This window comes from Panulirus ornatus, chromosome 34, assembly GCF_036320965.1.
Source record: "Panulirus ornatus isolate Po-2019 chromosome 34, ASM3632096v1, whole genome shotgun sequence".
NCBI lineage: Eukaryota > Metazoa > Arthropoda > Malacostraca > Decapoda > Palinuridae > Panulirus > Panulirus ornatus.
This window is the reverse complement of record NC_092257.1, coordinates 7,971,844-7,991,373: the sequence shown is the minus strand read 5'-3', so window position 1 is coordinate 7,991,373 and position 19,530 is coordinate 7,971,844. Positions and strand designations below refer to the sequence as shown.

The 19,530-nt window shown below is 41.1% G+C and overlaps 1 protein-coding gene across 1 annotated transcript in view; it reads left to right on the top strand.

Moving 5' to 3' along the window:
• LOC139759811 (cell adhesion molecule Dscam1-like) overlaps positions 1-19,530 on the top strand; it is a 167,038-nt gene that overhangs the window by 28,766 nt on the left and 118,742 nt on the right. The window contains exons 6-10 of the mRNA XM_071682291.1: positions 3,129-3,259; positions 4,599-4,860; positions 5,029-5,163; positions 8,296-8,534; positions 19,193-19,439. Coding sequence (XP_071538392.1) covers positions 3,129-3,259; positions 4,599-4,860; positions 5,029-5,163; positions 8,296-8,534; positions 19,193-19,439 — 1,014 coding nt within the window. The remainder of the gene's footprint in view (positions 1-3,128; positions 3,260-4,598; positions 4,861-5,028; positions 5,164-8,295; positions 8,535-19,192; positions 19,440-19,530) is intronic.

Below are 19,530 nucleotides of genomic sequence, written 5' to 3'. Positions count from 1 at the left end.
CTCTACTCACAGATTCTCCATTACCATTTAAATACAACACTAACAAAACACATACATAGTGAAATAACCCGACTAGCACTGAAACATCTGACCACCCAAATCAATCTTAAATTCCAAGCCACCAGACATACAACCATCAAAAACCACACTACCAAGACAGATACGAGTCACATTCTCCCATTTACCCTTTGGACATCACTCATCACTAGAAAACTACAAGCAGCATTTCAACATATGTCAAGACCCTTGAAGCCCACGAAGCAACTACCATAAAGAAGACACCGAGCACTTGCTACTCAGTCACACTGCACCTATGGACCTAGAAGCACACACAACATCACAACACTTTATAACCTGTGATATATATATATATATATATATATATATATATATATATATATATATATATATATATATATATATATATATACTTAGAAAAGCAAATGGATTTGTATGTAGCATTTATGGATCTGGAGAAGGCATATAGTGTGGGAGGCAAGTTGTTAGAAGCAGTGAAAAGTTTTTATCGAGGATGTAGGGCATGTGTACGAGAAGGAAGAGAGGAAAGTGATTGGTTCTCAGTGAATGTTGGTTTGCGGCAGGGGTACGTGATGTCTCCATGGTTGTTTAATTTGTTTATGGATGGGGTTGTTAGGGAGGTGAATGCTAGAGTTTTGGAAAGAGGGGCAAGTATGAAGTCTGTTGGGGATGAGAGAGCTTGGGAAGTGAGTCAGTTGTTGTTCGCTGATGATACAGCGCTGGTGGCTGATTCATGTGAGAAACTGCAGAAGCTGGTGACTGAGTTTGGTAAAGTGTGTGGAAGAAGAAAGTTAAGAGTAAATGTGAATAAGAGCAAGGTTATTAGGTACAGTAGGGTTGAGGGTCAAGTCAATTGGGAGGTGAGTTTGAATGGAGAAAAACTGGAGGAAGTGAAGTGTTTTAGATATCTGGGAGTGGATCTGGCAGCGGATGGAACCATGGAAGCGGAAGTGGATCATAGGGTGGGGGAGGGGGCGAAAATTCTGGGAGCCTTGAAGAATGTGTGGAAGTCGAGAACATTATCTCGGAAAGCAAAAATGGGTATGTTTGAAGGAATAGTGGTTCCAACAATGTTGTATGGTTGCGAGGCTGGGCTATGGATAGAGTTGTGCGCAGGAGGATGGATGTGCTGGAAATGAGATGTTTGAGGACAATGTGTGGTGTGAGGTGGTTTGATCGAGTGAGTAACGTAAGGGTAAGAGAGATGTGTGGAAATAAAAAGAGCGTGGTTGAGAGAGCAGAAGAGGGTGTTTTGAAGTGGTTTGGGCACATGGAGAGAATGAGTGAGGAAAGATTGACCAAGAGGATATATGTGTCGGAGGTGGAGGGAACGAGGAGAAGAGGGAGACCAAATTGGAGGTGGAAAGATGGAGTGAAAAAGATTTTGTGTGATCGGGGCCTGAACTTGCAGGAGGGTGAAAGGAGGGCAAGGAATAGAGTGAATTGGAGCGATGTGGGTTGACGTGCTGTTCGTGGATTGAATCAAGGCATGTGAAGCGTCTGGGGTAAACCATGGAAAGCTGTGTAGGTATGTATATTTGCGTGTGTGGACGTATGTATATACATGTGTATGGGGGGGGGTTGGGCCATTTCTTTCGTCTGTTTCCTTGCGCTACCTCGCAAACGCGGGAGACAGCGACAAAGTATAATAAAAAAAAAAAATATATATATATATATATATATATATATATATATATATATATATATATATATATATATATATATATATATATATATATATATATATTATCCCTGGGGATAGGGGATTAAGAATACTTCCCACGTATTCCCTGCGTGTCGTAGAAGGCGACTAAAAGGGGAGGGAGCGGGGGGCTGGAAATCCTCCCCTCTCGTTTTTTTTTTAAATTTTCCAAAAGAAGGAACAGAGGGGGCCAGGTGAGGATATTCCAAAAAAGGCCCAGTCCTCTGTTCTTAACGCTACCTCGCTAACGCGGGAAATGGCGAATTGTTTAAAAGAAGAAAGATATATATATATATATATATATATATATATATATATATATATATATATATATATATATATATATATATATATATATATATATATATATACGTATATAAGCAATGCATATTTTGCTTAGAAAACCCAATCGTGATAGGACAAGAATAACCTGGTTGTATGAACATCGAGTTTTTTGACTGACATTTCGGTAATTACTTATACCATCATCAGATCGTATAAAGTGATGGGTAGTGCGATTTTATGCGACCTCAAAATCTCATTTTTCTAGGGGGTTATGAGTGAATGAATGAGAACTATAGATAGAGAATATCAACTGAATAAAGTACGAGTAAGATTAACGGTAATGGTCAGAGTAAGAAACGATGTCGGAAGACATAAGAGAGGTTCGTGAAATCTAGTCAAGTTAGCTCGTAAGTAGAACACAAGGCGGAAGAAAGAGTTTTTAAGACAATGGATGATAACGTCGATGTGTGGACAGGTGCTAGGAGGAAGTGAAAAAGAAATACTTAGAAGTGACCGTATGAGGATCACAATGCCGGGGTACGTTAGTTCTGGACAACGGTGTCATGTTTGAGATGATGAGATGAAGGTCATCTCACCTCAGTCTCCAACGCGACACCTCTGTGGAGCGTAATGTGATACATGAAGGGTGATCCATCTTGCGCAAGTGATGATGATAAGAGTTGAAGATGATGACATACTCGGTCTGGGGAGCCAGTGATCCTCCTCCAGCACCGTGAAACACAACATTAACTGTGTGTCACCCAGGTGAAGACGCAGGTACGCTTCGAGAGGACGAAGCCACGCGCGAGTATCGTATATGAGGTTCACATGTAGTTAGAACAACACCAAGTGTGGCTGCTGTAACCCAGTATAGACCTTGATTAGCGTAGCTATTGCCACAACATTATCACATGTTCATATTAACCTCATGTAGACGTATAGCGTACATGTGGCTTTTTATTTCGAACACGACTGTATAGATCAAGCACAATGCAGATGTGACATCATTGTTACTCTCTACAGCTGTGTAGCCTATGATGTGATGTGTCTTTGTAACCTTTTAAGTGGCATCAACAATCTCCCTGCCTCCCTCCCTCCCTAGTGCCGCCCAGGTTCACGGAGCACGAGGAAAACGTGACGGTGGCGGCGGGGCGAAGGGCACGGCTGGTGTGTGAGGCGCGAGGCGACCTCCCCATCACTAACTTCTGGTCCTCTGGCAACCCTCCTGTCGGGGTAGGTCACTCTCTCGCCTGTGCGGGTCACCTGTCAGGGCAGGTGACTCTCCTACCTGGGCGGGTCACCTGTCAGGGTAGGTGACTCTTCTGCCTGGGCGGGTCACCTGTCAGGGTAGGTGACTCTCCTACCTGGGCGGGTCACCAGTCAGGGTAGGTGACTCTTCTGCCTGGGTGAGTCACCTGTCAGGGTAGGTGACTCTTCTGCCTGGGCGGGTCACCTGTCAGGGTAGTTGGGTCACCTCTTGGCACGAAAGGTCTCTAATCTGTTGGAGTGGATCACTTGCCAGGATATGTCACCTCCTGCCACAGTTTAGTCATCTCCTGCTAGGGTTCATTGCCTCCTACACACATCGTCCTCTGTTTGTGTGGGTCACCTTCTCTTCCGCCAGGTCACTTCCTTCCACAGTACCATCTTCTCCCACGACAGGTCACCTTCTTTTAGAGTAGGTCAACCCCAAGACACATAGAAAGTCACCTCCTACTACATAAACAGTCCTCTTGCCTCGACAGATCACTACTGGTCATGGTAGGTCACCATCTAACACAGTAGCTGTCCCTCTGCCTCGTAAGGTTACCCCACGTCAGGAGTAGGTGACCGTCTGTCAAGGTGTTACCTCGTTGCCAAGGCATATCACCTGTCAAAGGTGGTCATTCAACCAAAGAATTGGCTGACCTTTGCAAAGACCGTGAGAGATACATATTAGAATATCTGTGACTCTTACATCTAACTAATTTTTGTTTTATATATATATATATATATATATATATATATATATATATATATATATATATATATATATATATATATATATATATATTCCTATGAGTCCATGGGGAAAATGAAACACGTTAAGTCCCCAAGTGCACTTTCGTGTAATGATCACATCATCAGGGCAGACACAAGAGAGAAATATAAGTCAGTCGATATACAACGAAGAGACGTAGCTAGGACGCCATTTGGTAAACATGCGCTTGTCCAAATGTCGTCCTAGCTACGTCTCTTCGTTGTACATCAACTGTTATATTTATCTCTTGTATCTCCCCTGATGATGTGATTATTACGCGAAAGTGCACCTGGGAACTTATCGTGTTTCATTTTCCCCGTGGACTCATAGGAATATACTTGGTCATGGTTCTGCTTTATTCATTTGTTGGTACGTATTATATATCAATCATATAGTATCTACAATTCCTCTGTGTGTTTTCCATTTTTGTAAAGTCAGTCACTGATATTATTTAAGTTCCCCGTCATTATAAACATAGTAGATGCCATCATTCATCCAGACATTCTTCATGAACATCGTCTTCTGCTAACAACATCAAGCCAATTGTTGCAGATCCCTAAGGACGTGGATGGTGAGGGCGTGAGCATCAAGGAGACTGTTCTCAAAGGGTTCTCATCCCTGGCGTCTTCATCCTCGTCGTCCTCCGACGAGTCCTATCACCCCGGGGCCTCCACTGGAGGAGTTGGGGTCGAAGGAGGGTTGCGGTCGGTGCTGAGCGTGAGCACTAAGAGCCGCCACGACTCCAAGGTGTTTTACTGCCTCGCTGTCAACGTCTACGGCAACGACACCAGGAAGATTCACCTCTTGGTCCAGGGTAAGTGGCGGCGGCTCTGACACTTGTCCATGCAAGCCGTATAGTTATATAATGTTGCTAACAAAAGCCCAGGTTTTTGTAGCAGGAGTGGCGGATGACATTCTTAAAATGAGCGTGTTAAAGGTCAGGTAAACAGTAGGTTGGTCGTGACGTCTCCTTCTCTGGCAGAGGTTCCAGCGGCACCAGGGTCGCCCAGGGTGGTAGACAGCGGCTCGCGGTCTGTCAATCTAACCTGGGCTACACCATCACATGACGGCAACTCTCCCATCTCCACCTACAGAGTCCTCATTATCAACAAAACAGGTAAGATAAACACAGGTGGGAACTGTGCAGGTTCTTCGTCAGAATCATAGCAGGTGAAGCATGGTACATATCCTCATTATAAAAAATGAGGATGTAACATTTACACGTACCTTGTCAAATATATATATATATATATATATATATATAGGCTGGACATCAACGCGGTCCTCATCATTAGTATGAACTCTGACAGTAGATTAACAATGTCCTCACCACCAGGGGGGTAAGATGACTAACCCAGTGGGCGTTTAAGTTAGCCCCAGAAACTCACGAAGACGGACTCACTATTCTTTATCTTATGGGTGGGAAAAGGGTGGGAAGAGCGATCTTGGTGGGAATGATGGAAATCATTGTACCCAGAGAAGATCTTTGCCACAGAGGAATATCGAATCCATACTAAAACTAGATCTCAATCTTCCTACACCTTCCTCCATTTTTCTCCATTCAAACTTACCTCCCAATTAACTTGTCCCTCAACCCTACTGAACCTAATTACCTTGCTCTGATTTACATTTACTCTCAGCTTTCTTCTCTCACACACTTAACCAAACTCAGTCACCAGTTTCTGCAGTTTCTCACCCGAATCAGCCAAAAGCGCGGTATGATCAACGAATTTCCCAAGTACTCTCTCCAAAACCCTTGCAGTCACCTCCCTAATAACCCCATCCATAAGCAAATTAAACAACCATGGAGAAATCACGCACCCCTGCCGCAAACCGACGTTCACTGGGAACAAATCACTTTCCTCTCTTCCTACTCGTACACATGCCTTACTTCCTCGATAAAAATTTTTCACTGTTTCTAACAACTTACCTCCCAGACCATATACTCTTAAGAACTTCCACAAAGCATCATGATGAAGTGCCTGAGGATTGGCGGAATGCATGTATAGTGCCACTGCAGAAAGGCAAAGGGGATATAGGTGATTGTTCAAACTACAGAGGCATAAGTTTGTTGGGTATTCCTGAAAAATTGTATGGGAGGATACTGATTAAGAGGGTGAAGACATGTACATAGCATCAGACTGGGGAGGAGCAATGTGGTTTCAGAAGTAGCAGAGGATGTGTGGATCAGGTGTTTGCTTTAGAGAATGTGTGAGAAATACTCAGAGAAACAGATGGTTTAGTGGGATCTGGATCTGGAGAAGGCATAGGGCAGGGTGGATAGAGATGCTTACTGTAAGGTCTTAAGAGTATATTGTGAGAGGTATGCTGCTAGAAGCAGTCAGATATCTCTATCAAGTGTGGAAGGCATGTGTACGAGTAGGACGAGAGCAGAGTGACTGGTTACCAGTGAAGGTCATTCTGCGGCAGGGGTCTGTGATCTTCCCAGAGTTGCTTAATTTGTTTATGGATGGGGTGCTTATTAAGGTAAATGCAAGAGTTTTGGAAGGGCGAGTATGCAGTCTGTTGACGATAAGAGTGCCTGGGAAGTGAGTCAGTTGTTGTTTGCCGTTGATACAGCATTATTGGCTGATTCGAGTGAGAAACTGTAGAAGCTGATGACTGAGTTTGGAAAAGTATGTGAAATGAGAAAGTTGAGCAGGGCTGAGGGACAAGTTACTTGGGAGGTCAGTATGAATGGAGAAAAAATGGAGGAAGTGAAGAATTTTAGATATCTTCGAGTAGACTTAGCAGTGATTGGAACTATGGAAGTGGAATTGAGTCATAGACTGGGGGAGGAGACGATGGTTCTAGGAGCGATGAAAGAGAGAGCGTTGTGTCGGAGTGCGAAAATGGGTATGTTTGAAGGAATAGTGGTTCCAACAATATTATATGGTTACAAGGCATGGGCTATAGATAGGGTTGTACGGAAGAGGATGGATGTCTTGGAAATAAAATGTTTGAGGACAATATGTGGAGTGAGGTGGTTTGATTAAGTAATGAAAGGATAAGAAAGATGTGTGGAAATAAAAAGAGTTTGGTTGAGAGAGCAGAAGAGGTTGTGTTGAAATGGTTTGGAAAAATGTAGAGAAAGAAGGAGGAAAGATTGAGAAAGAGGATATATGTGCAAGAGGTAGAGGAAAGGAGAAGCGGCTGACCAAATTGGAGGTGGAGGGATGGAGTAAAAATTATTTTGAGCGATCGGGGCCTGGACATGCAGGAGGATGAGAGGCGTGCAAGGTATAGAGTGAATTGGAACGTTGTGGTATACCGAGGTCGACGTGCTGTCAGTAGACTGAAATAAGGCCTGTGGAACGTCTGGGGTAAACCATGAAAGGTCAATTGGGCCTGGATACGAAATGGGAGCTGTGTTTCGGTGCATTACACATGACAGCTAGAGACTGAGTGTGACCGAATGTGGTCATTTTGGTTTGTTTACCTGGCGCTACCTCGCTGACGCATAGGATGGCGATGCTGTTTCCTGTGGGGCGAGGTGGCGTCGGTAATGGATGAAGCCAAGCGAGTATGAATATGTACATGTGTATCTATGTATATGGCTGTGTATGTCTATGTATATGTATGTATATATGTATATGTTGATATGTTTATGTATATGTATATAATACATGAATGGGCGTGTATGTATATATGTGTTTAGATGAGTGGATGGGTCGTTCATTGTCTGTTTCCTGGTCCTACTTCGCTGACGCGGGAAATGACGATCAAGTATTATCTAATGAAAATATATATATATATATATATATATATATATATATATATATATATATATATATATATATATATATATATATATATATATATATATATATATATATTGGAGTAAAGGTGATAACTGACACAACAGGCTATAGCATAGAGTTTAATCCATATGTTTCTGCACAACCGTCGTCTTCAGTGGACCAGCAAAGACCAGAGATCAAAGATGCGCCCAGCCGTCAGCCATGTTCCTGCCAGTCTCCCGTCCGTTGGCAGGAACATGGCTGACGGCTGGGCGCATCTTTGATCTCGTCTTTGCTGGTCCACTGAAGACGACTATTGTGTTGAAACGTATGGATTAAACCCTGAGCTCTAGTCTGTTTTCTCAGTTACCACCTTTACCCCAATATATGTCCTCGTGGAAGTTAGATATATATCAGTGTGTGTGTGTGTGTGTGTGTGTGTGTGTGTGTGTGTGTGTGTGTGTGTGTGTGTGGTTTACTATTACTAGTATGTACTACATATCCGTCAGATTCGTGGATGAAGGAGAAATGGATCAAAACAGTTGAAGTGTCCGGGCCCGGGGCCCACATCTCCGGCCTGGCGCCCGCACACACCTACCTGGTGAGGGTGGTGGGCGTCAATGCCCTGGGCATGTCACCACCCAGCTCGGAGGCTCGCTTTACCACAGCCCACGAGCCGCCCACCACGCCGCCCATCAACGTCCGCGTACTACCCATCTCTTCGACGAGCCTCAGGGTTACCTGGCAGGTATGTCTCCTTAACACATCTCATGTCTACATAAACATGCGCACATGTGCCAGTGAAACATGTGTTCATGGTCACATAAACCATGTAAACAAATGGAATATTCTCATGATTCTCGCTAACGTGAAAAACGATCACATGCGTAATGGACCTCAGTGGGGTAGCATTCACAGGACGCCTGGGGTCGAGCGCATTGGTTCGAATTCTGGATGCGGCAATCAGTCCACTCTCAACCCAGCTATTCATACTTTACCAAGGTTTATCCATAAATTGAGTACCTAGCTCATATATATATATATATATATATATATATATATATATATATATATATATATATATATATATATATATATATATATTTTGTTTTTTTTTTGGTTTGTCGCTGTCTCCCGCGTTTGCGAGGTAGGGCAAGGAAACAGACGAAAGAAATGGCCCAACCCACCCCCATACAAATGTATATACATACATCCACACACGCAAATATACATACCTACACAGCTTTCCATGGTTTACCCCAGACGCTTCACATGCCTTGATTCAATCCACTGACAGCACGTCAACCCCGGTATACCACATCGATCCAATTCACTCTATTCTTTGCCCTCCTTTCACCCTCCTGCATGTTCAGGCCCCGATCACGCAAAATCTTTTTCACTCCATCTTTCCACCTCCAATTTGGTCTCCCACTTCTCCTCGTTCCCTCCACCTACGACACATATATCCTCTTGGTCAATCTTTACTCACTCATTCTCTCCATGTGCCCAAACCATTTCAAAACGCCCTCTTCTGCTCTCTCAACCACGCTCTTTTTATTTCCACACATCTCTCTTACCCTTACGTTACTTACTCGATCAAACCACCTCACACCACACATTGTCCTCAAACATCTCATTTCCAGCACATCCATCCTCCTGCGCACATCTCTATCCATAGCCCACGCCTCGCAACCATACAACATTGTTGAAACCACTATTCCTTCAAACATACCCATTTTTGCTTTCCGAGATAATGTTCTCGACTTCCACACATTCTTCAAGGCTCCCAGGATTTTCGCCCCCTCCCCCACCCTATGATCTACTTCCGCTTCCATGGTTCCATCCGCTGCCAGATCCACTCCCAGATATCTAAAACACTTTACTTCCTCCAGTTTTTCTCCATTCAAACTTACCTCCCAATTGACTTGACCCTCAACCCTACTGTACCTAATTACCTTGCTCTTATTCACATTTACTCTTAACTTTCTTCTTTCACACACTTTACCAAACTCAGTCACCAGCTTCTGCAGTTTCTCACATGAATCACCCACCAGCGATGTATCATCAGCGAACAACAACTGACTCGCTTCCCAAGCTCTCTCATCCCCAACAGACTTCATACTTGCCCCTCTTTCCAAAACTCTTGCATTCACCTCCCTAACAACCCTATCCATAAACAAATTAAACAACCATGGAGACATCACACACCCCTGCCGCAAATCTACATTCACTGAGAACCAATCCCTTTCCTCTCTTCCTATATATATATATATATATATATATATATATATATATATATATATATATATATATATATATATATATATATATATTTATCTTTTTATATCTCATATACTTTGTCGCTGTTTCCCGCGTTAGCGAAGTAGCGTAGGGGAACGGACGAAAGAAGGGCCCAACCCACCCACATACACATGTATATACATACACGTCCACACACGCATATATACATACCTATATATCTCAACGTATACATATATATATATATATATATATATATATATATATATATATATATATATATATATATATTACTTTTTTTTCTTATTATACTTTGTCGCTGTCTCCCGCGTTTGCGAGGTAGCGCAAGGAAACAGACGAAAGAAATGGCCCAACCCCCCCCATACACATGTATATACATACGTCCACACACGCAAATATACATACCTACACAGCTTTCCATGGTTTACCCCAGACGCTTCACATGCCCTGATTCAATCCACTGACAGCACGTCAACCCCGGTATACCACATCGCTCCAATTCACTCTATTCCTTGCCCTCCTTTCACCCTCCTGCATGTTCAGGCCCCGATCACACAAAATCTTTTTCACTCCATCTTTCCACCTCCAATTTGGTCTCCCTCTTCTCCTCGTTCCCTCCACCTCCGACACATATATCCTCTTGGTCAATCTTTCCTCACTCATTCTCTCCATGTGCCCAAACCACTTCAAAACACCCTCTTCTGCTCTCTCAACCACGCTCTTTTTATTTCCACTCATCTCTCTTACCCTTACGTTACTCACTCGATCAAACCACCTCACACCACACATTGTCCTCAAACATCTCATTTCCAGCACATCCATCCTCCTGCGCACAACTCTATCCATAGCCCACGCCTCGCAACCATACAACATTGTTGGAACCACTATTCCTTCAAACATACCCATTTTTGCTTTCCGAGATAATGTTCTCGACTTCCACACATTCTTCAAGGCCCCCAGAATTTTTGCCCCCTCCCCCACCCTATGATCCACTTCCGCTTCCATGGTTCCATCCGCTGCCAGATCCACTCCCAGATATCTAAAACACTTCACTTCCTCCAGTTTTTCTCCATTCAAACTCACCTCCCAATTGACTTGACCCTCAACCCTACTGTACCTAATAACCTTGCTCTTATTCACATTTACTCTTAACTTTCTTCTTCCACACACTTTACCAAACGCAGTCACCAGCTTCTGCAGTTTCTCACATGAATCAGCCACCAGCGCTGTATCATCAGCGAACAACAACTGACTCACTTCCCAAGCTCTCTCATCCCCAACAGACTTCATACTTGCCCCTCTTTCCAAAACTCTTGCATTTACCTCCCTAACAACCCCATCCATAAACAAATTAAACAACCATGGAGACATCACACACCCCTGCCGCAAACCTACATTCACTGAGAACCAATCACTTTCCTCTCTTCCTACACGTACACATGCCTTACATCCTCGATAAAAACTTTTCACTGCTTCTAACAACTTTCCTCCCACACCATATATTCTTAATACCTTCCACAGAGCATCTCTATCAACTCTATCATATGCCTTCTCCAGATCCATAAATGCTACATACAAATCCATTTGCTTTTCTAAGTATTTCTCACATACATTCTTCAAAGCAAACACCTGATCCACACATCCTCTACCACTTCTGAAACCACACTGCTCTTCCCCAATCTGATGCTCTGTACATGCCTTCACCCTCTCAATCAATACCCTCCCATATAATTTACCAGGAATACTCAACAAACTTATACCTCTGTAATTTGAGCACTCACTCTTATCCCCTTTGCCTTTGTACAATGGCACTATGCACGCATTCCGCCAATCCTCAGGCACCTCACCATGAATCATACATACATTAAATAACCTTACCAACCAGTCAACAATACAGTCATATATATATATATACAGTCATATATATATATATATATATATATATATATATATATATATATATATATATATATATATATATATATATATATATATATATATATATATATATATACACACACAGACATGTACATATATACACCCGTGCATAATTCACACTGTCTGCCCTCATTCATTCCCGTCGACTCCCCGCCGCACATGAAATAACAACCCCCTTCCACAGCATGTGCGCGAGGTAGCGCCAGGAAAAGATAACAAAGGCCACATTCGTTCACACTCAGTCTCTAGCCGTCATGTATAATGCACCGAAACCACAGCTCCCTTTCCACGTCTAGGTCCCACAAAACTTTCCATGGTTTACCCCAGACGCTTTACATGCCATGGTTCAACCCATTGACAGCACGTCAACCCCGGTATACCACATCGTTCCAATTCACTCTATTCCTTGCACGGGTTTCACCCTCCTGCGTGTTCAGGCCCCGATCACTCAAAATCTTTTTCACTCCATCTTTCCACCTCCAATTTGGTCTCTCACTTCTCCTCGTTCCCTCCACCTGTTACACATATATCCTCTTTGTCAACCTTTCCTCACTCATTTTCTCCATGTGACCAAACCATTTCGAAACACCCTCCTCTGCTCTCTCAACCACACTATTTTCATTACCACACATCTCTCTTACCCTTTCATTACTTACTCGATCAAACCACCTCACACCACATATTGTCGTCGAACATCTCATTTCCATCACATCCATCCTCCTCCGCACAACTCTATCTATAGTTCACGCCTCGCAACCATATAACATTGTTGGAGCCACTGTTCCTTCAAACATACCCTTTTTGCTTTCCGAGATAACGTTCTCGCCTTCCACACATTTTTCAACGCTCCCAGAACTTTCGCCCTCTCCCTCACCCTATGACCCACTTCCGCTTCCATGGTTCCATCTGCTGCCAAATCCCCTCCCAGATATCTAGAACACTTCACTTCCTCCAGTTTTTCTCCGTTCAAACTTACCTCCCAATTGACTTGACCTTCAACCCTGCTATACCTAATACTCTCAGCTATCTTCTTTCACACACTTTACCAAACTCAGTCACCAGCTTCTGCAGTTTCTCACCCAAATCCACCACCAGCGCTGTGTCATCAGCGAACAACAACTGACTTACTTCCCAAGCTCTCTCATCCACAGCAGACTGCATACTTGCCCCTCTTTCCAAAACTCTTGCATTCACCTCCCTAACAACCAATCCATGAACAAATTAAACAACCATTGAGGCATCACACACCCCTGCCGCAAATAAGCATTCACTGAGAACCAATCACTTTCCTTTCTTCTAACAACTTGCCTCCCACACCATATATTTTTGATACCTTCCACAGGGCATCTCTATCAACAATATCATATGCCTTCTCCAGTTCCATAAATTCTACATACAAATCCATTTGCTTTTCTAAGTATTTCTCATATGAATTCTTCAAAGCAAACACCTGATCCACACATCCTCTACCACTTCTGAAACCACACTGCTCTTCCTCAACCTGATGCTCTGTACATGCCTTCACCCTCTCAATCAATACATCCCATATAATTTCCTAGGAATACTCAATAAACGTATACCTCTGTAATTTGCGCACTCACCTTTATCCCCTTTGTGTTTGTACAATGGCGCTATGCATGCATTCCGCCAATCCTCAGGGATTTTACCATTCGTCATACATACATTAAATAACCTTGCCAACCAGTCAACAATATATATATATATATATATATATATATATATATATATATATATATATATATATATATATATATATATATATATATTGATGGATGGGGTTGTTAGGGAGGTGAATGCAAGAGTTTTGGAAAGAGGGGCAAGTATGAAGTCTGTTGGGGATGAGAGAGCTTGGGAAGTGAGTCAGTTGTTGTTCGCTGATGATACAGCGCTGGTGGCTGATTCATGTGAGAAACTGCAGAAGCTGGTGACTGAGTTTGGTAAAGTGTGTGAAAGAAGAAAGTTAAGAGTAAATGTGAATAAGAGCAAGGTTATTAGGTACAGTAGGGTTGAGGGTCAATTCAATTGGGAGGTGAGTTTGAATGGAGAAAAACTGGAGGAAGTGAAGTGTTTGATATCTGGGAGTGGATCTGGCAGCGGATGGAACCATGGAAGCGGAAGTGGATCATAGGGTGGGGGAGGGGGCGAAAATTCTGGGAGCCTTGAAGAATGTGTGGAAGTCGAGAACATCATCTCGGAAAGCAAAAATGGGTATGTTTGAAGGAATAGTGGTTCCAACAATGTTGTATGGTTGCGAGGCGTGGACTATGGATAGAGTTGTGCGCAGGAGGATGGATGTGCTGGAAATGAGATGTTTGAGGACAATGTGTGGTGTGAGGTGGTTTGATCGAGTAAGTAACGTAAGGGTAAGAGAGATGTGTGGAAATAAAAAGAGCGTGGTTGAGAGAGCAGAAGAGGGTGTTTTGAAATGGTTTGGTCACATGGAGAGAATGAGTGAGGAAAGATTGACCAAGAGGATATATGTGTCGGAGGTGGAGGGAACGAGGAGAAGAGGGAGACCAAATTGGAGGTGGAAAGATGGAGTGAAAAAGATTTTGTGTGATCGGGGCCTGAACATGCAGGAGGGTGAAAGGAGGGCAAAGAATAGAGTGAATTGGAGCGATGTGGTATACCGGGGTTGACGTGCTGTCAGTGGATTGAATCAAGGCATGTGAAGCGTCTGGGGTAAACCATGGAAAGCTGTGTAGGTATGTATATTTGCGTGTGTGGACGTATGTATATACATGTGTATGGGGGGGGGTTGGGCCATTTCTTTCGTCTGTTTCCTTGCGCTACCTCGCAAACGCGGGAGACAGCGACAAAGTATAAAGAAAAAAAAAAAAAAATATATATATATATATATATATATATATATATATATATATATATATATATATATATATATATATATATATATATATATTTATATATTTCTTTTTCTTTTTTTATACTATTCGTCATTTCCCACGTTAGCGAGGTAGCGTTAAGAACAGAGGACTGGGCCTTTGAGGGAATATCCTCACCTGGCCCACTTGTCTGTTCCTTCTTTTGGAAAAAAAAAAAAAACTAGATGGGAGGATTTCCAGCCCCCCGCTCCCTTCCCTTTTAGTCCCCTTCTACGACACGCAGGGAATACGTGGAAAGTATTCTTTCTCCCCTATTCCCAAGGATATATATATATATATATATATATATATATATATATATATATATATATATATATATATATATATATATATATATATATAACGTTAATGAAATGGCCTTGTTTAGTGCAAATAGTTGCCCTTGCCTTCTTAGCTAACATTAAAGAAGAAAAGATGCAGACATCAATTATACGTGTAACGCAAACACTGCGACAGTGACGCTTATGTAAAGAATATCCTCAATTGTTTTCTGTAAACACAGTCACGTGCCTCGTCGAAAAATGCTCCTATGTGTCCTGCAAAAAAAGAAAAAAATTCTCGTCGCAGTAAGCAGATGCATCATTGCAAAAAAAAAATATATATGTATGTGTACTACTGAACACGGAGGTCATACATAAACAAACATGTAAACCATGTAAACGCAGTTCGATTGTCATGTAACAATGCCGTTGTAAATATGTAAATACAGCCCTTCATGCATGTAGATACCCATGCATGTAATGCAAGCTCAACCGTGTATGTCATATAATCAAAATAATGCAGATTAAGTGAACGCAGCGATACATCTCATGAAAACACACCATCAATGGTAGATACAAAGAGCCATATATACGTATAACATCCATTTACGAACATGTATACATTATATATCCCAGCTGTGCTTGTCATGTAGGCATTACCAAATATGACACGTATTCCGTCCAGAATATCAAGCAAGCACAATAATGCCAGAGAAATGACAGTAATCATGCATGGTATTTGAATCAATTATACATGGTATTTGAATCCATTAGATCTTCTTCAGGCGCGTGTGTGGAGCAGCTGGGAATGAATTCTGGGATTCATTCATTTGTTGGGTTTAACGGCCAGCGACCTATAAGTAAGGTCTCTAAGCCTGCAACCCTTGTTTGATTTTTGACTGTATAAAGCCCCTACATAATGATAACACCAATACCTATTAGTACTATCTAGTCCTAGAGGGGAAAAAAAGAATTGGGAGAAAAGTTGGTAAGTGGTTACTGTGTCAACGTGGCAGAAAACACCACCCAGTCGGCACAACATCCACTGGTGCAGCTGCCAGAAGGACTGCGAAACTAGAAAGGATAGGTTGGAGATAGTCCTTCACCATAACATAGAACATATATAGATATATATATAATATAATATAATGGCTTTGGCAATTCGTCAGCTGGTTGGACACCATAACGGAACCAACCCTAGGCCGAAACCACCCCCGATCTTGGCCAGCAGCATTATGAGCGAATTGCTTCGCCCACCACACAACCAGCCCAGAGCGAAAGCAGCCACATCCCATAGGCAGCTCCGGCACAGAGTCGAACTAACGAACCACCTTATATTATCTTTACTAAACTCCTTTTAACACTTGGATTTGTCAGACCCGACGCTTCTCGATGTTCATTTGTTCTACGGGGTTCTCGTATGTTTATGATGACGTGGGTCCCTCTGACTCCAGTTGTTGTTCAGATATCGTCGAGGGTGGGTGAGTCACTCTGTGCTCCTAGTACTTCTTTGTGTTTTATAGCGTTTGGGTCCGATAGACCCATGGATAGTGATAGTGTGTGGGATGAATAACTGATGAATGGGCTTCAGACCATGGTAATACAAGGAAGCTCCCATTCTATCAGCAGGATTAAGTCCCTAAAATGAAAATTTTTGTGTGTGTGTGTGTGTGTGTGTGTGTGTATGTTTAGAGTAATAAGCTTTTCTTACATCAAAATTTCTTTTTTTTTCAACTTTTTTTTTACAGTAATCACTCCCATTTAAGTATTATATATATATTACGTTATAATAAAGTAAAGCTTAAAGTTCGTGGGGTTTTTTTTGCTTAAAAAAAGATGCAATTAGAAAATTTTTTCTTTACTCCAATAACAACCCTGGGGGGTTGAGGGGGGTTGGTGGAGTTGCCTACTGACCGTTAGGGTGGTAAGACCGTTCCACATGATTAACAGTACTGTTTATGTGTTACTTAACTACACCTTGGTCTTCATGATATCCTTACCAGCTGTAAGCTAGAGTCATCGCCGGCCTTGACCGAGAACACCATTATCACAATTATCATTATTTCTATTATAATTATCATTATTATCATTATCATTAGTATTATTATTATCATTATTATTATCATTATTATTATCATTATCAATATCATTACTATTATTAGTATCATTATTATCATTATTATTATTACTATTATTAACTATTATTATTATTATTATTATTATTATTATTATTATTATTATTACTATCATTATCATATATATATATATATATATATATATATATATATATATATATATATATATTTACTGAGACATTTACTGAGACAAAAACTTTTCACTGCTTCTTGCAACTTGCCTCCTACACCACATACTCTTGATACCTTCCACAGAGCATCTCTGTCAACTCTGTCATATGCCTTCTCCAGATCCATAAATGGTACATACAAATTCATTTGTTTTTCTAAGTATTTCTCACATGCATTCCTCAAAGCAAACACCTGATCCACACATCCTCTACCACTTCTGAAACTACACTGCTCTTCCCTAATCTGATGCTCTGTACATGTCTTCACCTTCTCAATCAATACCCTCCCATATCATTTCCCAGGAATACTCACCAAACGTATACCTCTGTAATTTGAACACTCACTTTTATCCCCTTTGCCTTTTTACAATCGCACTACGCATGCATTCTGCCAATCCTCAGGCACTTCACCATGAGCCATACATACATTGAATATCGTCACCGACCAGTCAACAACACAGTCACCCCCTTTTTTTTAATTCATTTCACTACAATACCATCCAAACCCGCCGCCTTGCCGGCTTTCATCATCTGCAAAGCTATCACTACCTCTTCTCTGTTTACCAAATCATTCTCCCTGACCCTCTCACTTCGCACACCACAGCGACCAAAACACACTATATATGTCAATCTATCATCTATTGTTATTCTTTTTCTCATTATCATTATCATTATTATTATCGTTATTATCATTATGATTTTCATTATCATTATTGTTTTTATAATAACTGTCATTATCATTGTCAATCTTATCATTATCATTACTATCATTATCATCATTATCATTATTGTTATCATCATTATCATTATTGATATTATTATCATCATTACTATTATTACTGTCTATATTATAATTATCATCATAATTATTATTATTTATTATCATTATTATTATTATTATTATTGTCATAATTATGATTATTATTATTATTGCTATTATTATTATTATCATTATTATTAGTATTGTTATTATTATTATTATTATTATTTTTATTATTATTATTATTATTATTATTTCTATTATCATTATATTATTATTATCATTTTTATTATTATCATTATCATCATTACCATTATTATTATTGTCATTGTCATTATCATAATCATTATTATTATTGTTATCATTTTCATTATCATCGTTTTTATCATTATTATTATTATCATTATTATTATAATTATTATCATTATTATCATTATTATAATTATGATTATTATTATTATTATCATTACTGTTATTATTATTTTCATTACTATTATCATTATTGTTAGTATTATTATTATTATCATTATCATCAACATTATTATTACAGCTATTATTGTTATTATTATTATTATTATTATTATTATTATTATCATTATTATCATTATTATCATCAATATCATTTATTGGTAACATCATCATTAAACATTATCAGTATCAAATATCTCCGTTATCATCATCGACTTTCCTGCACATATCCCTGGAACATCAACACTTTGAGTTCACATTACACTTTGCCTACACCAGCTGTTGCGCTGGACACCTGGACTACACCACTGCGTATATCGTAGGGTCACAGCAGGTCAGGAGGATCTCGTAATGGTGTACCAGGACCTCTTGACGGATGCCGTGTACATTTGTGACACCACCCTGATGTGTGGTAAAGCCCAGGGCACAGCAGAGACTGGTAATATTATCTGTGTCTTGTTCCCCTGACAGCCGCCGGAGACTGCTCTCTCCCAGCCGGCCGGGCTAGGCTACTACGTGGGCTACAAGGTTGCTAACTCCTCAGAGCCCTTCCGCTACAAGAGTCTAGAGTCGTCGGCCACCACATCCCACCACCGGCCGGAAGCCACACTGCAGAGGCTGCACAAGTTCACAAGCTACGAGGTCACTGTACAGGCCTTCAACTCTGCCGGGGCAGGACCCACCTCCCCGTCTGTTATGGTAGCTACACATGAGGACGGTGAGTCAGACCTTGTTCTCCAACCTATGAAAACCTTCAGCTTACATCATTAACTATGGAAGAGACCAGAGTTAAAGCTAAAGCATTAGTT